General features: G+C 46.2%; 2 protein-coding genes across 7 annotated transcripts in view; both read left to right on the forward strand.

Annotated features, from left to right (window-relative positions):
- Positions 1-275: 275 nt before the first annotated feature.
- CNBP (CCHC-type zinc finger nucleic acid binding protein) lies at positions 276-17,410 on the forward strand. Of its 6 annotated transcripts, none has more exons than XM_027768819.1 (5): positions 276-715; positions 13,843-13,980; positions 14,108-14,170; positions 14,347-14,548; positions 16,403-17,410. In XM_027768819.1, exons 1-5 carry the CDS (start codon positions 649-651, stop codon positions 16,518-16,520), a joined length of 588 nt encoding a protein of 195 aa, XP_027624620.1. In that variant the 5' UTR covers positions 276-648; the 3' UTR covers positions 16,521-17,410. The 6 variants fall into 6 exon arrangements, with proteins under 6 accessions (XP_027624620.1, XP_014440210.2, XP_027624619.1 ...); XM_014584724.2 differs by having other exon boundaries at positions 282-715; positions 14,078-14,170; XM_027768818.1 differs by having other exon boundaries at positions 296-715; positions 13,843-13,959; positions 14,078-14,170.
- Positions 17,411-22,468: 5,058 nt separating this feature from the next.
- ISY1 (ISY1 spliceosome associated protein) overlaps positions 22,469-23,874 on the forward strand; it is a gene marked incomplete at its 5' end in the record, with an annotated part of 24,608 nt that continues 23,202 nt past the window's right edge. The window contains one exon of the mRNA XM_027768813.1: positions 22,469-22,497. Within this exon, the coding sequence (XP_027624614.1) occupies positions 22,469-22,497 (29 nt within the window). The remainder of the gene's footprint in view (positions 22,498-23,874) is intronic.

The raw sequence follows: 23,874 nt of genomic DNA on the forward strand, positions 1-23,874 counted from the left end.
GCTTGGCGGGAAGCGGCGGGGCGGGCCACGTGCCAGGGCGCCCGGGCCTGGCGGAGGGTCCTTGGGGCCTGGGCGGGACACTCCGCGGGGCCTTGGGGCCTTCGGGACGGGCTGGTTCTGGTCTTTGTCGCCCTTGGAACACTCCAGGTGTGGAGTCTGGAACGGGCCCGCCTTCCCCGAGTCCACACGGTTTATATCCCTGGGCTCCCCGGAAAACCCCAGGGTCGGCAGAACGTGAGTTTGTCAAGCCTCAAGACCGCAGCGGCAGCAGGAGCCGCTGCCTCGGTTTCGGGTTAACTCAGCGGCTGTAGTTTACAAGCGAGGCACGAAGTTTACTTAGCCGGCCTCCGTCTAGGCTTTCCGTATGGCGAAAGCGTACTTGGGAGCCGCAGAGTCGCCCGCAGTCGGCTCGGGTGTTGGCTTCATTACGGGGGAGCTGACGTCGCTGCCTCATGGTGGCCACATGGCCTCAGCCGCGGGGGCGCTGGAGGGGAAGCCGCGCACCTGGCCCTGGCTCTGCGTCGGGTGGCGATTTCACCATTATTCAGGAGAAGCCAAGATTCTGGATTTGTTTTTGTCTTAAAAAAAAAAAAAAAACGAGAAGAAGAATGGGGGATTACTTTAAAATACCGCCTCATCTTGCCCCCAATGACGTTTTTTAAGAATAGGTTTTTCTCCTTTCCTGTTCAGTCCAGTTTTGGAGATCAGCAGCCAGGTAATATGTGCGTTTCCCAAGTTCCTGTTCGAATTTAAGCTGGCGTCTGCGTGTTGTGTGTTCGCTCAGTCAGTATACGTTGAGGGAAGGCTTTTGAAAAACCTAGGGAGAGAAGTATGACATACAGTCCCTACTTCCTAGGGTCCCCTTTTCCGGCAGAGTAGTTTTTAAAAGACACGTCTAAAGAATTGCTCTGATTAAACACCTGTGAAGTTAGGGTCCCGGGACTGTGCTGTTTGTGGCTTGTTGCCTGATTCTTGTCTGCAGGATCATTGTATACTGGAATATAAAAGAATAATTTTTATTAGAGTCCCAAGGGTTGAATTAAGGACTTAACATTTTTGTTTTGCAAGTTGCAACTATTAGCAACAATTTTTAAAAAGCCAACAGTATGTATTTTTGTTCTTGTCTGTATAAGTTTTTCTTAAATTGTTTTAGGACTCAAAGTTTCACATTCCTTTTTATATTGATAACAGGAGAGTTAATGTCTCTTAAACAGATATGTAGTCCCTGTAAATGTTTCGATCAAAGCCAGAAAAAGACCAAGAGGCATTTCTTATGCTGATGTTTGAACATCTGGGACAGGCAGAGTGATTTCCTTTAAGACACAGCTTTGTAATATGACTTATGACTAGGTTATTTTCATTTTTACCATACCTTTGGTTTAAAATCTGTTATGGGGCCAGCAGGTGGCGTGGTAGTTGGGGCACTCCCACATGGCCAACTATGGTTTGAGTCCCAGACTGGTGTCTTGCTTTCTTTCTCACTTTCCCTCTGGTGAACACACATGCCCTATATCAAATTAAAGGAGAAGTAGTAGTAAAATTAAATAGTTCTTCAAGATGCATACAATCTATTAAAAACACCTGGCACGGATGTGGTTCCGCATTGGTGCAGCAGAGCAAACGAAACCGCCGTTGGATTGATTGGAATGATTGGTTTGTTGGCCAAACACTTGGAGCTTTTAAAGTTTGCTCTTTTCTTCTTCCTAGCCTCCTGGCAGTAAGTAGAGGGCCCAGAAAGCTGAGGAGCAGAGCATCCTAGCCCATGTGGAGAACGCCCCTTCAGTGCTCAGGTCCAAACTCCTGTCCTGCCAGTGTCAGACACTGCTGTTGGAGAATGCCATTGAGAGGTTCCTGCGAGCTTTGCAGCATTTCATGTTGTAAAAAGCTGTTGGGATGATAGAGTGAGAGCTGTCAGCACCAAAATTCAAGTTGTAAGCAGAAGGCTTTGTTGGGGAGGTGTAGGAGAGTGCTTTGTGGCTTAAAATGAAGGAAAGCTGTGTGATGCTGTACTGTGAGTAAATTCAGTTATGAGACTTAAAAAGTTATCAATTCTAGCTTTACTTTGGTTTAGCTAAAGAAAATATAGAAGGGATACTTTTTATTAAAAAGAATTTTATTTTTTATTCATTTAGGGTTTTTTTTTAAAATTTAATCAGAAGGAGGGAGGGAAGAGGGAGGGAGAGAGAAAGTGAAAGTGAGAAAAGCAAGCCACCAGGTCCAGTACTTAAACTATCAGCCATGTGGGAGTGTCCAGCACCTTAACAACCACTCCACTGGCTGGTCCCCCAAGGGATACATTTTTTAAAAAGATATTTATTAAATTTTATCAATTGTTTTTTAATTTGATGAGAGAAGGTGAGAAAGAAAGAATGAGAGCAAGCTGCCAGGTCCAAGACTTGAACCATGGTTGGCCATGTGAGCGTCCAGCACTTCAACCACCATGCCACCTGCCGGCCCCAGAAGGGATACATTTTTAAAAGTTTTATTTAATTTCATTAATTTTAATTTGACCGGGATGGAGGGGAGAGAAAGCTGCCATGTCCCGGACTTGAACTGCGTTCTGCCATGTGGGAGTCCAGGGTCCTTAACCTCCACGCCACCTGCCAGCCCTGAAGGAATACTTTTACACTAAAATTCAAATGAGCATGTGGTTTTTCCCTTAAGTTACTTGCTGTATAATAGTAATAGCCTTTGTGATTTTGAGTAGGGGAGTGAATTGGTATGCTCTTAACATATCATTTTGGTGTTCTTTATCACTAAATTTCAACAAAAGCCTCTGCAGAGGATTCTAGCCAAACTTAAAAACCCTGATTCTAGTACTTTCTAGCTGTGTGGCTTTGTGTTAGGCACTTGATCTTGGATCTTCAGTCTCCTTATCGGTAAAGTGGAACAAGAATAAGTAACTGCAGGGTTGTAAGATTTATAGCTAGTGTGTTTATTAGTGCCTGACTCATGAGATATTCAGCTATTAATTAAAAACCCTTTAGAGGTAATCGGGGCAGGCAGAAATAGATGTGATTAACTAAGGCAGGCAGTAAATGCAAGAACCAGGATGAGAATGCAGAATCGTGCCAGCGGTGTGCTCTGCCCCTTCTGGCAGGAGTGCAGGTATCTGATGTACCTTGCTTCCTTTCTTGTATCTGCAGCTTGTGTTCATTACAGCTGTCTGAATTCTGAATGTCTTAGCGCCACAGTGGGACAAGGCCCCACTGTGGTCTAAATGTAGTTAGGTCACAACAGATGCAGTCAGGGGTTACTGGGTTTAGAGTGGCTGAGGAGGTGTACGAATGTTAATGTACATAGCAGGTTTTTTTTTCTTTTTTTAGAGGTTTTTGCTCTAGAGCACGTGAGCTCGCCAGAAAGACAGAAAGCAAGAAATCACACACACACACACCCAGGATGGCCACACCGCATTCCCTTCTCCTCCTTTCTCCTCTCGAGATCTTGGACACGCACACACAGACACACGCATGGTGTAAGTTTAAGCCGCTGGGTCTGGGACTCGAACCGCGGTTGACTACATGGAAGTTTAGTGACATAGCCATTATGCCAACTGCTGGTCCCCATAGCAGTGTTCTTAACCAGGTTAAACAATAAAGTTCGCCAGACTCATGTGCTTTGCTAGTGACACCCTTCCCAACTTTCCCGTTATTTAAATGTGTTTCCTAGGATTGGGTCATGAATGTGTTACTTACGAGCACGCTTTGTAAGTCTTGACCACACACTATTAGATTTTATAAGCTTATCGGCTGCTTTCCTAGCCTCAGAAGTGTGGTAGAATTATGATGTTAACGAAGACACGTTAATATATCCATTTGCGCTTTTACCAATTCCAGAATTTGTTACTTATTTTTAAAGGTTTTTGACATAGGGTTTGTGCACTTGCTGGAGAGATGGAAAGTGAGAGGGAAGAGAAATGGCCACGCTCCAGTCCCTTCCCCAGTCTCCTGAGATCTTAGGCATGCGCACATGTACATGGTGAGTTTGAAGCCACCAGGCTTAGACTGAAACTGCAGTTGGCCATGTGGGAGTCTAGCAATGTAATCATTACACTATCTGCTGGCCCCCAGAATTAATTTTTTTCTTTTTAGAAAAGAATTATTTTATTTAACTTTATCCATTTATTTTTTTTAATTTGACCAGAGAGGGAGCGAGAAAGCAAGCAAGCCACCAGGTCCGGGACTCAAACCACCGTCTGCCACATGGGAGTCCAGCTCCTTAAGCACCACACCATCTGCTGACCATCCCTAGAATTTAGTTTTTACAACCTAGTTAAGTGCAACATGTGTCTATAAAATAGTCGAATTTCGTTTAGTATACATGACCCTCAACTGTCGTCTTCATGTCCCTCCTGCCTGACATGCCCTGTGCCTTGACCACCTCTAAGCATGGTCTGCATCATGGCAATTTGGTGCACAAACATCAAAACTTAGAAACAGCTGATTGTTTGGTACTTGAAAGTGTGAAGTCACTTGGAAATCACCCATTTTTCTTCTCCATTTTGTTCAGGAAATAGACAATAAGATGGGAAGTGCAAATGTGTTCTGAGATAGATTCACTCGAGCCTGCTGTGTGGACACTAAATTGAGTTTTTCTTGTAACCTAATTGGAGCAGAATGTAAAGGAACGAATAACTGCACACTGAGGACATAAACTTTCACAGATTTGTGAATTTATTGACAGCAAGATTGAGCACAGGGCACCTCGTAATAATTCTCCCCTCGGGACAGTTGCATCATCTCCCTTTTACAAATAAGGACAGGACAGTGGTCACATGTCTTAGGGACAACACAGCAAATGGTTAAGTGGTTAGCCAGGCTTACCTCTGGTCCCCAAATCTTTCTAGTGTGTTAGGACCCATCAGTGCAGTGTGGATTTATCAATGCTTCTTAGCAAAAGGAAGAGAAAATAGGTTCTCCTGCTATCTGAAAACAGTGAAAATGGAGAGTGGTTTTTTAGGTTTTTAACCATAGAGTACACGTGTTCACTGGAGGGAGGCAGAGGCAAAGCAGGAATTCACCCCCCCCCCCCAAGGGGGATGGCCAGGTTACAGTCTCTTGTCCAGTCTTCTCTCACAATCTTGAGGGCACACTCCTGGCATGATTTTCAAAAACCAGATCCAGGACTTGAACTATGCAGCTGGCCACGTGGGATCCAGCACCTTAATCTCTATGTCACCTGATGGCCCAGTATGCATATTTCAATGAGGTTTCGTTGATGGTGAATTCTTGGAGTAATAGGATGGTGCTGGATGTTAAATTAGGCATGACCTGGCTGCTGGTGTTCTTAGTGACCCCAGGCAAACATTTCTTAGCCACATGGGGCCGGAGGGGATTGCATTAGGTAATCTGAAATACTCTTAACTTGCTTTGGTCTTATTACTCAGCAGTTTCCTGTTTTGATCTATTACCTAGTTTTAGCTTTATCATAATGTAGTTTAGAATTTGGGCCAGCAGGTGGCGTGGTGGTTAAGGACGCTGGGCTCCCACGTGGCTGACTGTGAGTCCCAGACCTGGCAGCTTGCTTTATCACTTTACCTCTTTCTTTCTGTGATCAAATTAACATTGTAATAGCAATAATGATAATAAATAAAGTTAAATCATTAAAAAAATAAAAAAAAGAATTTGAAGAATATTTTAAAGTGGGTAACCAGCAGTTAGTGTAATGGCTATGTTGCTGGACTCCCACGTAGTCGACCGGGTTTCGCGTCCTGGTCCCGGTGGTTTAGAACTCATGCTGGGTGCGTGTGCGTGCGTGCCCAAGATCCCGAGAGGAGAATGGAGGAGAAGGGATTGTGGCGTGACCATCCCCCCTGGGGGGTGATTTCTCGCTTTCTGTCTCTATGTCTCTCTCTGTCTGTCTGGCGAGCGCACGCACCCTATAGCAAAAACCTCTCAAAAAGAAAAAAAAAGAGAAGAATATTTTAAAGTGGAAGTTATTTCTGTTGTGAATTACTTTTGTTTTACTCTTTTCTTTTTTGGAGAGATTTTTGCTATAGGGCGTGTGTACTCAACAGAAAGACACACAGAAACGGAAAGACAGAAAGTGAGAAATCACCCCCCGGGGGGATGGCCACACTGCAATCCCTTCTTCTCCATTCTCGGGATCTTAGCCACACACATGCACGCGCCCATTGTGAGTTTAAGCCACCGGGTCTGGGATTCAAATCACCGTGGACTACATGGGAGTCCAGTGACATAGCCATTATGCTAACTGCTGGTCCCTACTTTTGTTTTAAATTATGTTGAGAATGTCTAGAGTGGTGCGCCTTAATCCCTGCCAGAAGGTGAAAGCTGTGGGTCCTAAAAATTCATTTGCGTAGACTTACCTGTCATTTCAGAAAGATGTGAGACTCAGAATGATTATAGTCTATCCTTAAAGGGTCCATAGTTAAAAATACATTGTTAGTGGTACCAGCAGATGGCGTAATGGTTATATTGCTGGACTCCCATGTGATTGACTGGGGTTCCAGTTCCAGACCCGACAGCTTAAAACTCAGACTGGGCATGTGTGTGTGCATATCCAAGATCCCGAGAAGAGAATATAGAAGGGATTACGGTGTAGATGTACCCCTCACGGAGGTGATGTCTCACTTTATGTCTCTCTGTTTCTACAGTGAGTGCACATGCGCTATAGCAAAAATCTCTATCTAAAAAAACCCAAACAAACACATTCTTAGTTTAATGGTGCAGTAACTTTCTGTAGCAAGAATATAGGTGCTTTTTTGGCCAGTATTTGATTAGATTGGATTGGGTCTGCACAGGATAGACAGCTAGTTTCATTTAGCAAATGACTAAGAAACTTCTTTCCCCAAAAATCCACCACCCCAAAATACTGACTTATATAACAGCTACTATGGGGTGTTGTGAACATTCGAAGGTGAACCACTTTGGTCTCTGCCCATAAAAGGCAATGTGGTTGGGTTGTTAGATATTAACAAAGTACCCTGCGTCTTACAGGAAGGAGTGTCTTGGACTGGGAGATGTGGTCAGGTTCTTCTATAGCATTGGCATTTGAGGGCCCTTGAGTGGCCCTTGGAAATGGACTTGACAGGTGGTTAAGAGCAGGATGGAGGCCAGAACAGTGGGATTTCAGCCAGGAGTCCTGGAGGCAGCGGGAGCCACGGAGCCTGGATTCTCCGTGCTGGCCTGCTTGCCTGCCTTTTCTGAAGGAATTGTGTTAAGTTCTCTTAAGAAAGACTTAAGCCAAATGTATTTGTACACCAGATGAGTATTGGGGTAGGGACCTTCTTCCTAGGGTAATAGCTTGCCTCTGAAACGTGGAAGTTAGCTTATTAAAGTCACTGAAGAGATAGCTCTGTAACCAGGGATCAGTTATTTCGTGAAAATGGAGACCCGCTGATTCACTGCGTGGCCTGGCTGTCAGGTCAGGAAGCAGGTGCTGCATACACAGAAGAGTACTCTTTACAGTTGGCAATACTGGTGATGAGTCTAAGGTTTTTAGATTTTTGCTATACGGAGTGAGTGCTCATGGGGGAGAGAAAGCGAGAAATCACCCCCCGGGGGGCCACACAACAGTCCCTTTTCCTCCATTCTTCTTTCAGGACCTTGGGCATGTTCACACATGCGTCTGACATGAGTTTGAAGCTGCTGGGTTTGGGACTCGAACAGTGGTTGACCATGTAGGAATCCAGTGATTTAACTATTACACCATCTGCTGATCCTGAGTCTGAGATATGAAGAGGTTGCCCCCCCCCCCAAGAGTTTTTTTGCCTTAGGGCATGCACTCTCCTAGGGAGGCAAAGAGTCAGTGAGAGGGAAAGTGCGAAATCACCCCCCACCCCCAGAGGGTCATGCCTGCAATCCATTCTCCCCAGTTCTCCTCCTGGGACCTAGGGCACACATGTACATGTGCCCAGTGTGATTTTCAAGCTACTGGGTCTGGGACTCGAACGTGGTTGACCATGCAGGAATCCAGTGACATAGCTGCTATGTCATCTGCTGGCCCCTCCTGCCCCTTTTAAGACTTAGTTGTTTTTTTTGTTTGTTTTAATTACAGAAAACAAAAATATGTGACTAAAAATGTGTTGGTAGCAAAACATCTAAAACTTTATACTAAAAGTTCTGTCATTGCCACTGAGAAGTGCTTGCCTGATTTGCAGGATTCTTTAGTTGCAGCCCTGCAAGACATTGTATTGATGGGATTATTTCATTTGGTTTTCTAAGAAAAATACTGCTTTCCATATATGTAGTTTGTACTGAGATGTTCTCATTTTAACTGGTTAGGGTAGGAGGAAGCAGAGCTGAATTTTATTCATTTATTCATTCATTCATTTATTTATTTTGAGAGATTTTTGCTCTAGTGTGTGTGTTCACTAGAGAGATAGAAAGCAAGAAATCGCCCCCTGGGAAGACGTCCATACTGCAATCCCTTCTCCTCCATTCTCCTCTCGGGATCTTGGGCACGCACACACACGTGCCCAGCGTGAGTTTAAGCTGCTGGTTCTAGGACTCGAACCACAGTCAGCTTTGTGGGAGTCCAGGGATGTGACCATTATGCTATCTGCTGGTCCCCAGCTCAATGTTTAATCTTTTTTTTAATTCAGTCTTACTCATTGTCATTATTTTTACTTATTACTATTTTTTTTTTAGTTGACGAGAGAGAGAGAGAGAGAGAGAGAGAGAGAGAGAGAGAGAGAGAAGGAAAGTGAGAGAACAACCTGACAAGTTCGGGACCCGAACCATGGTTGCCATGTGGGAGTCCATCTGCCTTAGCCACCACACCACCTGCTGGCTCCTCAATGTGTATCTTAAAGTCTTTTCTTAGCTTATTTTTGCCTTTCCAGAAATATTCTTTTTCTGTCAATTTTTTCCCCCTCTCTGTGTACTTTGGATATGGGTCCCATGAATGGGCCCCTTGAGTGAACAAGACAAAATGGAGAAGCAAACAGTCAATGAAAGATCATCTCACCTAACTGATGATTTTATGGTTCTAGTCCTGGACCTAGCAACTTGAAAAACACACCTGGGCACATGTGCATGTGTGCCCCAAATCCCAAGGTGAACAAAGGGATTGCAGGGCGGGGGGGGTGTGATCTCTTGCCAACACTGCCCCCCCATGAACCATACACAGTATAGCAAGAACCTGAAAGAAGGGGGGAGAAAGAAAACCAAAATCTCTGCACTGGTTAGTCAGTTCTTTTAAAAATGTATTTTTCCCAGAGTATGTGCCTGTCCTGCAAGAGACAGCGGGAGAATGTGTGGTCACTCTGCAATCTCCTCTCCATTTCTCCATCCTGTTTTTCATGCTGCCAGGCTGGGATTTGAGCCCTGGTCAGTTATCATTATTAATTTTAAAGACAGGATCTTGCTGTGTTGTACCCACATGCCTCATCCTCCAGTTTAGTCCCAGCTAGGATTATAGATGTTTGCTACTGTGCCCAGCTAAATTTTTTTTATTCTTTTTTTAGGTTTTTGTCATAGGGCACATACACGTGCTAGAAAGAGACAGGGTAAATGAGAAATCATCCCCAAGAGGGGCCAGCAGTTGGCGTAATGGCTATGTTGCTGGACTCTCATGTAGTTGACTGCAGTTCGAGTCCTGGACCTGGTGGCTTAAACTCACACCCTGCGTGAGTTTGTGTGTCCAGGCGTGAGTGCGTGCGTGCCCAAGATGCCAAGAGAAGAATGGAGAATGGATTGCGGTGTGGTCATTCTCCCTGGGGGATGATTTCTTGCTTCCTCTCTTTGTCTCTGTCCCTCTGGCGAACTCACATGCCCTATAGCAAAAAACTTCTCCAAAAAAAAAAAAAGGAAGAAATCATCCCTAAGGGAGGATGGCTATGCTACAATCCTTTCTCCTCTTGAGATTTTGGGCACACATGCATGTACACGTGCACGGGATGATTTTTCAAGCCGCCAGGTCTTGGACTTGAACTGTGATAGGCTATGTGGGGAGTCCAGTGCCTCAACCACTATGCCACTGTAGCATTTCTATGAAAAATCTAAACCTTTTGGTAACTTTATTTCATTAGTAAGCTATATGGATTGATTCACTGTAACAGTCTTTCTTTGTACTTTACATTTATGAAATAAAGATCCTTTTAAAGCATTCCAAGGGGAGATTGTCAGGAAGTATAATTTTCTTTTCTTTCTTTCTTTTTCTTTTCTTTTTTTTTTTTAAGAGAGGTTTTTGCTATAGGGCGTGTGCGCTTGCTAGAAAGGCAGACAGAGACAGGAAGTGAGAAATCACTCCCCAGGGGCCATGGCCATGCTGCAGTCCTTTCTCTTCCATTCTTCTCTAGGGATTTTGGGCACGCACACACATATGCCTGGTGTGAGTTCAAGCCACTGGGTCTGGAACGCGAACTGCTGTCGACTACATGGGAATCCAGCAACATAGCCATTCTGCCAACCACTAGTTCCAGATTTTCTTCAGCTTTAGAAATACATATTGAATATTGGATGAACAGATTTTTTTTTTAAGATAAGTATCTTTAAATATTACAGAATATTCAGAACTTGTCAAATGCTGATGATAAATATGAAGAGTAGGTGGTCATTCACTCTGTGCAGAGACCCATGGAGAGATGGTCATATGTGTGGACATTGTCTGACTCTAACCTGGAGAAGAAGCTCTGTGGAAATGGTGGGGGTGGCCAAAGCATCTTTTGCTTGGACCACTCCATGTGCCTTGGGTTTCCCACTCTCCTTCCTCTGGGAGATGAGCAAGCACTTTACATAACTTAGAATGCTTCACGTCACAGAGTGGTTCCAAAGCTAATGCAGCCTAAGACTTGAGTCAGATTGCAGAGAACCACAGTGAGCACTGGCCTGTTTCAAAGGCTGTTGCTCACGTGCACATGCTCTTTACAGAGTAGCCGCAGGTGCACCTTGCCTGGCCTCGTAGTGCTGCGAACCCTTCCTCCAGTCCCCCAGCCTGTTGACTCTGGGCACTTGTACATGGGTCTGGCGTACTTTAGGCTGCCCAGGCCTCTGGTTTGAATCTCGATTGTCACGTGGGACCCAGCTTCTCTTGAGAAGCACATTACCGTGGGCCATAGGGAGCTCTTTTGGGTTCTTCTGAATATTTGACAAGGGAAATTTTAAAAACTAAACTTGAGCTTGATTCTTCACTAACTGCCTCCTGGGTTTTTTGCTCTGGTTAGTTTGGCTGCTTCCATTAATCCAATCTTTTTTGCGGGGGGGAGAGGTTTTTGCTATAGGGCACATGCGCTCATCAGAAAGACAGAGAGACAGAGAGATAGAAAGCAAGAAATCACCCCCCCAGGGGGGATGGCCACACTACAATCCTTTCTCCATTCTCCTCTCAGGATCTTGGGCACGTACACACATGCGCCTGTCGTCTGTTTAAGCAACCGGGTCCAGGACTTGAACTGCGCTTGGCTACATGGGAGTTCAGCGACATAGTTATTACACTAACTGCTGGTCCCCATTAATCCAGTCTTAATTTAATTGAAGTTCTTTTCTAGGTGATGTGTGTGCTTAGCTTTGAATGGGTATTTAATGAAAATACTTTGGGCCAGCCAGTGGTGTGATGGTTAAGGTGGCAGGATTCCACATGTCCTACTGTGAGGCTCCGGTCCTGACTGGTGGCTTGGAGAACACTTGGGGGCATGCATGTGTACATGTCTAAAAACTCAAGAATAGAAGGAGTTGGGGTGTGGCCCTGCCTAGGGGATGCTTGCTTTCTTTCACACTCATTACCTGCCCCATCCAGGGTCTGTGCCCTATAGCACATTTGAAACAAAACCTTTGTACTATTGTCTGACACTGGGATTAGGGTAAAAATATTTAGATACGCACACATGTAATACAGTACATATTACATTGCTTTCATTCTACTCTATTCCAGGAATAGCCTCAGTTTATTCTTAGATTGATACATTGGAAGTACAAAACCCATATGCTTTGGTGGGAGTGGAGTTTTATTTTTAAATGATGCCCATAAAAGAAGTCTATTGTGATATTCCAGGTCCTTATTTTAAATGTAAAATTACATTACATTGGGTTGTCGAGACAGTCATGACGCATTTTTGCGTGGAAAACATAGAGGGGCCAGCAGACGGTGTAGCAGTTACATTGCTGGACTCCCACATGAGCGGCTGCAGTACAAGTCCTGGACCTGGTGTCCTGAAACTCATGCCCTGCGTGTGCTTGTGTGTGCCCAAGATCCTGGGGGAGAACGGAGAAAGGATTGCAGCATGATTGTTCCTCTTGGGTGGTGATTTCTTACTTCCCCTTTTGCTGTCTCTCCTGGCAGTGAGCGCACATACCCTAAGGCAAAAACCTCTTAAAAAAAGACCCTGTTGAGGATGCTGTCTCTCTCTGTCTGTGTCTCACTTATGAAATAAATAAACTTAAAAATATATATATAGAGAAACATATGCCGTAACTTTCCTGACAACCTAATAGAAACATTTGGAAAGAAGAGGGAAAAAAAATGTTCCCAAGGCCATAGGTGCTATTAGCATTTTGGGGTATCCCCTCCTCATGTTTGTACTTATTTCAGGTAAACACGGATGCTGTAGAGAAGATTGTATCTTGCACTGTTTTCAACATCTCTGCCTAAGGGCTCTCATGGCAGGGCAGTGCCATGGAACAACGGTGTTAGGTACCAAGGTTGCAGAGACTGGTTTCCTTTGCTCCCGGTTCATCCTCAGAACCCACACTGCTGCAGCATCCTTTGTTTGGGTTATTCCAGTTTTGTTACCTGTAGGTTAATTCCATTTGTTCAGAACTCACTAGCTTCTAACTATGATGAGAACTAACCTGTTGTTGAGTTGGACTTGGGATGAGGTATCACTGACATGTCTTACTGATAATGGCTGTTTATCAATATTGTGTAAATTTCATCACTCAGTCAGTAACTGTTGACATGTGTATTGATCCATAACTTAACGTTTAAATCTTAAGTTTTATGAAGACACATGTTTGGGACCAGCAGATGACGTAATGGTTATGTTGCCGGACTCCCATGTAGTCGACTGCAGTTTGAGTCCTGGACACAGCACCTTAAAACTCACGCCACGCTCGTATGTGAGTGCCTAAAATCCTAAGGAGAATGGAGAAGGGATTGCAACATGGCCATCCTCCTGGGGGATGATTTTTCACTTTCTGTCTCACTGAGGAGTGCATGTGCCCTGTAGCAAAATCTCTGTTGGGGACCAACAGGTGGCGTGGTGGTTAAGGTGCTTGACACTGCCAAAGGGCCAGCCACGGTTCAAGTCCCGGACCTGGCAGCCTCCTTTGTCTCTCTCTCTCTCTATCTCTGTCTCTCTCTCTCTCTCTGGTCAAATTAAAATAAATGAATGAATAAATAAAATTAAAAAATAATTTTTAAAAAGATCTCTCTTAAACTAAAACCAAACAAAAAAACTCACAAAACTATCTTCATCAAAAAAATAAAATTCACGTTTTAGGGACACGCCGTTAGCGTAATGGCTATGTCGCTGGACTCCCCCGTAGTCGACCGGGTTCGAGTCCCGGACCCGGCGGCTTAAACTCACGCCGGGCGCGTGTGCGCCCAAGATCCCAAGAAGAGAATGGAGGAGAAGGGAGTGCGGCGTGGCCATCCCCCCCTGGGGGGGGCTTTCTCGCTTTCTGTCTCTCTCTCTCTCTCTCTCTGTCTGGCGAGCGCTCGCGCCCTATAGCAAAAACCTCTCAAAAAAAAAAAAAAAAGAAAAAGTTTTAGAATTTTTTTCTTTTAACTTTAATACACTTGAGGACATGGTATCATGATTATTGTCCTAATCAATATATTGGCTAGGATTTCCCCTCACAAATATATATTTAAAGGGGAATAAAAACTGTCTAATATTTATTAAAAGTGGTTTAATGTTGTCGTCTTTCATTTTTGAAGATCTGACTGCAGCCATGAGCAGCAATGAGTGCTTCAAGTGTGGACGCTCTGGCCACTGGGCCCGGGAGTGCCCTACAGGTGGAGGTCGTGGCCGTGGGATGAGGAGCCGTGGCAGAGGTGGTTTTACCTCAGATAGAGGTATTCTTGTCGAATACAAAATTTTGAAGTACTTCAGTATTTGTTAATGTCAAGATGGTCTAACTTGCCCAACTCTTTTTGCTTGTGCTCACAATAGGTTTCCAGTTTGTTTCCTCATCTCTTCCAGACATCTGTTACCGCTGTGGTGAGTCTGGTCATCTTGCCAAGGATTGTGATCTTCAGGAGGATGGTAAGTATTTAACCTTTCCTTTTTGTGCCCTTCTAGAACTCAGAGAACTGAGCATGAGCACCTAGAGGAGTGTTGGAAAGGATTTTCCCCCTTGAGGTTTTGTGTTGTGCACTTTGAACCCTGGGTGTGCACTGTTTGGGTTTTATAGTCTTGGTCTGCTTTTTTTCTTATTGCTGAAGCCTGCTATAACTGCGGTAGAGGTGGCCACATCGCCAAGGACTGCAAGGAGCCCAAGAGAGAGCGAGAGCAGTGCTGCTACAACTGTGGCAAACCAGGCCACCTGGCTCGCGACTGCGACCACGCGGATGAGCAGAAGTGCTATTCTTGTGGAGAATTTGGACATATTCAAAAAGACTGCACCAAAGTGAAGTGCTATAGGTGAGTGTCAAGAAACTGCTGGAGGAAAACTCACTGCACAGTTCTAGTAGTGAATCTTCTTTCAGTGGAAGGGCCTTGTGGGGCAGCTCATTCAGTGGGAGTTATCTGTCACCAAATGAGACCAATTTGGGCACATGTAGCCAGTAGTCCATCTATTCTGCTGTTGGTCTGGGTCATGACACCGATCAGTACACAGCTGTAGTTTCTTCAATAGTTTTATGAGCAAGTAGCTGAAGCTGTGAGCTAGTGGTAGAGGGAGCTGGATTTCCCCATGGCCGACCACAGCTCACATCGAGACCCTGGCAGCTTGAAAGCCATGCCGGTCGTGTGCGTGTAGCATGTGCCTAAAGTCCCAACAGTATGGAGAGATGCAGGAGGAGGCATCGTCGTGTGATCGCACTCGATTATAGTGTGCTTTCTCCCTCTGTCTGTCTCTGGTGAGTACATGTGCCCTCTGGCAAACTAAAAAGTATACAAGAAAATAAGAGTTAAAAAGCGAAGCTTCCAGAGACTTGGTAGAAAGTTGTACAATTTGTGGATAGTGCAGGCATTAGTGACCGACTGACTCACCATGCTGTTGGACATCTACATTTAACTTTGATTCACCAAAACCTAATTACCGATAGCCTACTGTTGATCCAAAGCCTTACCAATGAGTCAGTTAATGCATATTTTGTTTGTTATAACACATGTTTTTTTTTTAATTATTTATTTAATTTTATTCATTCATTTTAATTTGACCAGAGAGAGAGAGACAGAGAGACAGAGAGAGAGAGAGGAAGAAAGATGTAAAGCGAGACAGCAAGCCACCAGGTCCGGGACTCAACTGTGGTTGGCCATGTGGGAGTGTCCAGCACCTTAATCACTATGCCACCTGCTGGTCCCAACACTTATGTTCTTATAATAGAGAAAGTTAGGTAAGTGAAATGTTACTGAAAACAATAAGGAAGAGGAAATAAGTTTTTAGTATTGAGAAAAATCCGTGTGTAAGTGAACCTGCATGGTTTATACCTATTGTTTTTTCAAGGGTCAAGAGTACATAAATTTTCTGGGGCTGGCAGTTGGGGTGGTGGTTGAGGGCACTAGACTTCCATGTAGCTGCCCATGGTTTGAGTCCCAGACCTGGCAGCTGGCTTTCTCACTTCCTCCCTCCCTCTCTCTGTCCTTCTCTCTGGTCAACATTAAAAATAAATTAATAAATAAAGTTAAATAAAAAATTTAAGAGTACAGAAATCTTTTGTAATGTATCCAGAAATCTTTGTCTGTTTGCCATTGTGACAGTAAACTGTGTGTAACGTTTATCACGTACAGTTTGACACGTTTTGGTGTCTGTATAGTTGTAAAGCATTAAGGATCAAATTGATAGATAGATCTTCTTGGCCACTGTTTTGAGTTTTTTTGCCCCCCCCCCCCTTTTTTTTTTTTTTAGAGGTTTTTGCCATAGGGCGCCTGCATTCCTCAGCGAGAGAGAGTGAAAGGAAAGTGAGAAATCATCCCCCCTTCCACCAAGACCACTCCTCAATCCCTTCTCCATTCTCTTCCTGGGATTTTGGGCATGTACACACACTCGCCTGGCGTGATTTTCAAGCCACTTGGTCCAGGACTCGTACTGGTTGGCCATGTGGGAGTCCAGCAATGTAACTGGTATGCTGGCCCCTTTGTCCCACATTTTAAGTTGATAGTTTAGGTTGTACAGTTGACCAGCCGTTACTAATTTATTCCTTCCTGCCCCTAGTTTATTAAAAAGACTGATGATCATAAGAAAAATGACCTGTTCTGTATTGACCACTGCTTCGTTAGAACATTTCGCTGGTCTGAACACTATTGTGAAAACTATCGGTGCTTCTTTTCTAGGTGTGGCGAGACTGGTCATGTAGCCATCAACTGCAGCAAGACGAGTGAAGTCAACTGTTACCGCTGTGGCGAGTCGGGGCACCTGGCACGGGAATGCACGATCGAGGCTACAGCCTAATTCTTTTCCTTTGTCGCCCCTCCTTTTTCTGGTTGATGGTTGTATTATTTTCTCTGAATCCTCTTCACTGGCCAAAGGTTGGCAGATAGAGGCTACTCCCAGGCCAGTGAGCTTTACTTGCCGTGTAAAAGGAGGAAAGGGGTGGAAAAAACCGACTTTCTGCATTTAACTACAAAAAAAGTTTATGTTTAGTTTGGTAGAGGTGTTATGTATAATGCTTTGTTAAAGAACCCCCTTTCCACGCCACTGGTGAATAGGGATTGATGAATGGGAAGAGTTGAGTCAGACCAGTAAACCCATTATGGGGTTCTTGAATATGTTCCCATGTAGGAGGTAAAACCAATTCTGGAAGTGTCTATGAACTTCCATAAATAACTTTAATTTTAGCATAATGATGGCCTTGGATTGTCTGACCTCAGTAGCTATTAAATAACATCAAGTAACATCTGTATCAGGCCCTACATAGAACATACAGTTGAGTGGGAGTAAACAAAATAAAAAGACAAACGTGCGTGTTCATGGCTGTGCGAGAGAAATCGGGATAAAAGCCTAAAGCAGAAACAGCTTCACCCCAGCGTTGATGCTGGACATGTAGGTGGTGATGGCAAAGGTTCAGAACACATTTTTTCAAAGACGAAATCTAAAACGCAGTGTAACATCGATGCTCAGAGTTAGCAAAATTTGGAGCTATTCAGGAATTGCAGAGAATTGCATTTTCACAGAAATCAAGATGTTATTTTTGTATACTATATCACTTAGACAACTGTGTTTCATTTGCTGTAATCAGTTTTTAAAAGTCAGATGGAAAAAGCAACTGAAGTCCTAGAAAATAGAAATGTAATTTTAAACTATTCCAATAAAGCTGGAGGAGGAAGGGGAGTTTGACTAAAGTTCTTTTTGTTTGTTTCAAATTCAATTCAGATTAATGTAAATAGTGGACAGAGGGACCTGTGGAGGAGTGAAAGCTGACAGTTGGAACTTCTTTTTGTACTAATTAAATCATGAGTTTGGAAGTGAAAGATGACTTGTTAAGTATGGAAGCATGAATAAGGTGTGTAGTTCCGGTGTCAGTTGTCTTAGTAGGGCTGTAGAAACTTACGATCGATTATAATGATGCCCTAGTTCTGTGTCATTCCAGTTTTCTCTCTCTCTCTCTCTCTTTTTTTTTTTTTTTTTTTTAAAGCAAAAGCAAAGGGTTACTTGCCAAGTAAAAGCAAGAGTGCACTCCCAAGGGACCAGCAGTTAGCGTAATGGCTATGTCGCTGGACTCCCACGTAGTCGACCATGGTTCACGTCCCGGACCTGGTGGCTTAAAACTCACGCCGGGCGCATGTGCGTGCTTGCCCAAGATCCCGAGAGCAGTATGGAGGAAAAGGGACTGCGGCGTGGCCATCCCTGCGGGGGGGTGATTTCTCGCTTTCTGTCCCTCTGTCTCTCTCTGTCTGGCGCGCGCACGCACCCTATAGCAAAAACCTCCTCCCCCCCACCCCAAAAAAAGAGTGCACTCCCAAGAGGTAGGAGCAGGCCTGAGCAGGAGAGAGAGTGGCTCAAGGGCCCTAGTCATTAATTAGGTTGATAATTTTTTAACTGGGGTCGTGGCATTTGATCATTGGCTGGGCCCACTACTTGGTCTCATCTCATTTGGCTGTGTCAAATACAGTTTTAGTTTTCAATTGATTTGCCAGATTTGCCATAGGTCTGGTGCCAGAGAGGGAGTGTCATGACCTCATCACAGTATTTTCTGTATTCTCTCAGGTGCACACATCTGGCATGTTTTTCAAGCCCTTGGATCTGGGACTTCACCTGTGCATCTAGCAGCATGGGATCTAGTGTCTTAACCACCATATTACCAGCCCAAGAAAAGATTTTTAATGCTAGATTTTTTTTTCACCCTAATTAATGTATGAGTAGTCTTCAAGAAGTTTGTGGAAATGTGTATTATGAAAATCCTGCATGGATTTCAAAATCGTTTTGCTTCATTAACTTTTCTGTAAACTTTTGAAGTCCCCTTGTTATATTATGCCAGACATGCCAAGGGTGGGGGCTGCATCACGCTAGTAGTGGTCAGGGGAGCCAGAACTCCATGGCTGAACATAGTTTGAATCCAGGCTTCAGTGAATTGAAACCACATACTAGGTACACGGGTGGGCCCAGAGCCGGAAGAGGATGAAGAAATGGGGACATTACAAGGTGACCACACTGCATGCTGAGCAGGAGAGGGCTTTCTTTCCCTCAGACTACGCCTGCCCTCTGGCAGTTAAAAAAGATGGGATTCCTGTAGGAAGGGGCCTGTAAAACCTGAAGTCACCACGTCCAGAAAGACTTGGCCCTGCTGACCACCTAAGCTTCAATTCCAGAAAGCGAGCTCCCTGGTGGGGAGAGACTCTGGGAAAGTGAATCTCTCCCCAGGGGGTAACTAACCCCCTCCATCTCCGGGGATCTTGGGCCTGCATGCACACGTGCCCAGTGTGTTTCAAGCCACTGGGTCTGGGATTCGACGGGCCCGACCAGGTGGCCCCTGGGTTTTTGTTAAAATTGAGAACTGCAGATGGCAGCGCTTACTACGCAGTGTTTAATTGCTTTATGACAGAAGGGAAAAATTTGCACTCAGGTGAATGCCATTATGCCAGCTTCACAGCGGAGGGGAGTACGGAGAGGTGGAGTCCTCTAAGGCCACGCAGCTGGTGAAGCGGCGGAGCCGGTCTATGAGTTCGAGCTGAGTCGGGCACACGGGGCGGGGGACGGTGCTCAGGTCCCACGTCGGCCCGGAACCCCAGTCGGGGCCTGCACCGTGACGCCGCGGGGGGTGTCCTAGCGCGACGACTCCCACTTCCGCTCCCGAGTCCCCCGCAGAGAGGGGCGTCGCCTACGTGGCACGCAGCCCTCCCTAGCCACGCTGGCCACCCCAAGGCGGGGCCATCCTCGCGCTCCGCCCAGGCCTAGCCAGCCGCCGAGAGGAATCCCCGCCCGGCCCACTCGGGGTGCGCACACACTCGCCGAGCGCGTGGAGGCTGGCCAGCACGAGTAGCGCCGCCCGCTTCCTCGGAGGCGGCGTCATCGCGAAGGGATCCCGCCGTTATCGCGAGCACACAAGCAGCCTCGCACGGAATTCGCACAAGGCCCGGGTCACTGCGCGAGAGCAGCCCCGCCCCCGCCCGCTCTGCGCACGCGCGTCCGCGCGACGGTGCAGCGCAGGGACGCTGTGCGGAGGCGCCCTTCCCCTCCCCCGAAGGGCGTGCTACCGCACTTCCGGCTCCCACTTCCGGTCCTGCGCATTTCCCTTTCCGGCGAAGAGCGGGAACTGTCAGACCTTTTGGGGTCGGATTCGGCGGAGTCTGTGGAACCTCCCGGGCCGGAGGCGAGGCGGCAGACGGGCGCGCTGCCACTGCCTGCACTGTCGCCGGGTCCGGTCCTCACGGCGGCGGGGGGGCCGGCGGCGGGGGGACGCGACCTCGGAGCGCTCCCGACCCGCTAGCCCCGAGGGCGCCTGGTGCTGTGCGCCGCGGGCGCGCCGTGGCCTCCAGGCTGCCCAGTTTGTCTGTCACCTGGGAGGGGGCATAAGGGAGCTGTACACTGTGTTGGGCGACTCGGCCTGTCGGCCGCGTTCGGTCATCGCCACGTCTCTGCAGATGAGGGACTTGGCTTGTGTGCTAACGATGGAACCAGGAGCCCGCGGGTGGCGAGGTTAAGGCGCCTGGGTCCACCAGGCCGACTGCACGGGTCAGGTCGAAAACGCGCCGGGCGCGTGTGTGTGCCCCAAATCCTGAGCGGGTGGAGGAGGCGTTGTGGCATGGCCGTCCCACTTTCCCTCCCTCCTGTCTCTCCAGGGAGTGTATGTACCCTGTGGCTAAAGAAATAAATGACGAGACAGGTTTAGAGAGGCGACGTTTTTTTTTTTGTTTTTGAAGAGGTTTTTGCTATAGGGTGCGTGTGTTCGCCAGAGAGACAGAAACAGAAAGCGAGAAATCACCCCCCTACGGGGGATGGCCACACCGCCATCCCTGCTCGGTTCTCCTCTCGGGATCTTGGCGTGAGTTTTAAGCCACCGGGTCCGGGACGCATACCACGGTCAACTACGTGGGAGTCCAGCGACATAGCCATTACGCTAACTGCTGGTTCCCATGAGTCAAAATATTTTGTACCAAAATAAAATCATGTTTTTATTTCCATTTTCCAGGGCCAGTAGGTTATATGGTGATTAAGGTGCTGGATTCCCACGTGGCTGACCACGGTTCAAGTCCCAGACCTGGTAGCTTGCTTTCTCATTCACTCTCTCTCTCTTCCCTCTCTCTCTTTCTGGTGAGCACACAAACCCTGTAGAAAATTAAAAAGAAAAGAAAATGATAAATAATTCTTGGAAAATAAATTTGAAAAAAAAATTCCATTTTCTCATGAATTACAATGTCTTTTTGTTTGTTTGTTTGTTTCCCTTTGTATGCTATGGAGTGTGTGTGCTTACCAGAGAGAGACAAAGAGAGCGGGAAGGTGAAAATTTACTCACCCTGGGGCCAGCAGGCGGCCTGTTGGTTAAGAGTGCTGGACTCCCACATGGCCGACCACAGTTCAAGTACTGGACCTGGACCTGGTGGCTTGCTTTCTCTTTCTCTCTCTCCCCTCTGTCCCTCTCTGGTCAAATTTAAATAAATAAATAAAATAAATAAAGTTTAATAAAGTAATTAAAGAAAAGAAAACTACTCTGGGGAGGTGCCCATGCTGTAGTCACTTTTCTTGAGATTTGGGACGCACATGCACATGCACCCAGCGTGAGTTCCAGGCCACTAGGTCCAGGACTTGAACCTCACAGTTGGACATGTGGCATCCAGCCACCTTACCTTCCACACCATCTGCTAGTTCCATCTCTTCGTACTTTCTTGTGTGCTTTCTGAAAGGCACATGTACTTGCCAGAGAGGTAAAGTGAGAAGTCACCCCCATAAGGAGTGGCCATGCTTCAGTTCCTTCTCTATCCTTCTGCAAGGATTTTGGGCATGCACACGCACACGCACCCAGCTTTGATTCTCAAGCAGCTAAGTCCAGGATTTGAACCATGAAGCAGGATATATGGGATCTAGCACCTTAACCTTCATGCCACCTGCTCACCCCATCTCTTTGTTAATTTTATTATTTTTTTCATAGAGGATATTTGCACTCACCAGAGAACAGAGAGAGAGGAGAAAAAGCAGCTCTCCATAGGGTGGGTCATAGCACAGTCTCTTCTCATTTACCCACCCTGCCTTGCCCGATCCGCGGCACGCAGGTACACGTCTAATGTGTGAAATAAGACCCTCATGTAAGTCCATTCTTTGCGCTGCCTTCCCAAACCCTGCCGGCAGGGAACAGACAGCTATGATGCTGGTGGTGAGTATAAACCCAGACACAGAGCAGCAGCTAGGCTGAAGAGAGGGATCGCAGAGTGTCTTGCGGTGGTGATGACACAAGTAGTGTTTGCAGAAGGCGTGGGAGCCGGGTGTCAGTGGCAGGGACATGCTGGCGTAGAGGTGTTACCTCGAGGAGGGAAGAGTGTCAGTCACTGGATTTGGGCATCTTTCAATTCTGTTGTCATTGCCGTTAACAGAGCAGTGTGAGCAGTCTGCTTGCAACTGTGTCTTGTAAACTTTTCACTAAAGTAAATGGGCAAAAAAAAGTTTTTTTTTTTTTTGGAGAGATTTTCACTATAGGGTGCGTGCGCTCGCCAGACAGACAGAGACATAGACAGAAAGCGAGAAATCACCCCCCCAGGGGGGATGGTCACGCCACAATCCCTTCTCCTACATTCTCCTCTCAGGATCTTGGGCACGCACGCACATGCGCCCGGCGTGAGTTTTAAGCCACCGGGTCTGGGATGCGAACCGCGGTCGACTACATGGGAGTCCAGCGACATAGCCATTACGCTAACTGCTGGTTCCCAAAAAAGGTATTTTAACATTGGCATTTTTCTTTTTTTCTTTCTTCTCAGGCTCGAAATGCAGAAAAGGCCATGTAAGTATCAACTAATTTTGGGCTGCCAATTTTTTTTTAAATAATTATTTTATTTACCTTTATTTATTTATTTTAATTTGACCAGAGAGGGAGAGAGCGAGAGAGAGGGAGATGAAGTGAGAAAGCGAGACAGCAAGCTGTCCCCCTCAGCACTCTTTGAGTTTGGCCCTTTGGGTATATGAGCTTTTTGAGAGCCGATTCTTTCTCTGACTTTGTCTTTCATTTTGGCAGTGGGCACATGTGCTTGCTAGAAGGAGGGTGAGAGGGAAAAGAAGAGCCCCTTCATCTCCTCCTGTGGGGAATGCTCATATGCTAATTCCTTCTCTCCTTTCCCCTCCTTTTGGGATTTTGGGCATGCACATGTGGACATGGCGCTGGTGTGTTTTGCGAGATGCTGAATCTGGGACTCCAACTATGCCGTTGGCCATGTGGGATCCATCCACCCCACCCGTCACGCCACAGGATAGCTGGAGAGCTGTTTTACTCTAGACGTGTTAAAATAGCATTCTGGGACTAACCATCTGTGCAGTGGTTAAGGCAGCTGGAGCCATGTGGCTGGCTGAATAGTTCAAGTCCCGGACCCGAGGCCTTGTTAAACATACCAGGCACATGCATGTGCGTGCTCAGAATCCCAAGAGGAGAATGGGGGAGAAGGGATTGCTGCAAGGCTATTCCCTCCAGAGGGGAGTAATCTTTTTCCTCTCTCCCTAACCCTCCATCTCCAGTGAGCACACACATCTTGTAGCAAAACCTTAAAAAAAAAAAAAAAAAAAAAAGCATTCCAGGGACCAGTAGGTGATATGGGGGTTAAAGTGGCTGTTTCCCATGTGGTCAACTTTGTGGTTTGAGTCCCGAACCTGGTAGCTTGAAAAAATCATGCTTAGCACGCGTGCATGTGTGCCCAAAATCCTGAGAGGAGGGAGGAGAAGGGACTGTGGTGTGGCAATACCCCCTGAGGAGTGATTTTTCACTTCCTTTCCTCTCTCTGTCTTTAGCAAGCACTCACCCTAGAGCAAAGACTGTTAAAAAAAAAAATTGCATTTCCACATTTTCCCATTTGTTTTCTATGTTAGTATTTTTTTAAAGAATTATTTTTAAATTAAACCTTATTTATTTACTTACTTATTTAAATTTGACCAGAGAGGGACAGAATGAGAGAGAAGGAAAGTGAGAAAGCAAGCCTCCAGGTCCAGGACTCAAACCATGGTCAGTCACGTGGGAATCCAGCACCCTTAACTACCACACCACCTGTTGGCCCAGTATTTTCTTAGATAAATTTTTGCTATAGGGCGTATACGCTTGCTGGAGAGACAGAAAAAGACAGAAAGTGAGAAATCACTCCCCCCCCCCCCCCCGGGGGGGGTGGGCCGCGCCACA

Source organism: Tupaia chinensis, unplaced genomic scaffold, assembly GCF_000334495.1.
Source record: "Tupaia chinensis unplaced genomic scaffold, TupChi_1.0 Scaffold147500_2, whole genome shotgun sequence".
Lineage (NCBI taxonomy): Eukaryota > Metazoa > Chordata > Mammalia > Scandentia > Tupaiidae > Tupaia > Tupaia belangeri.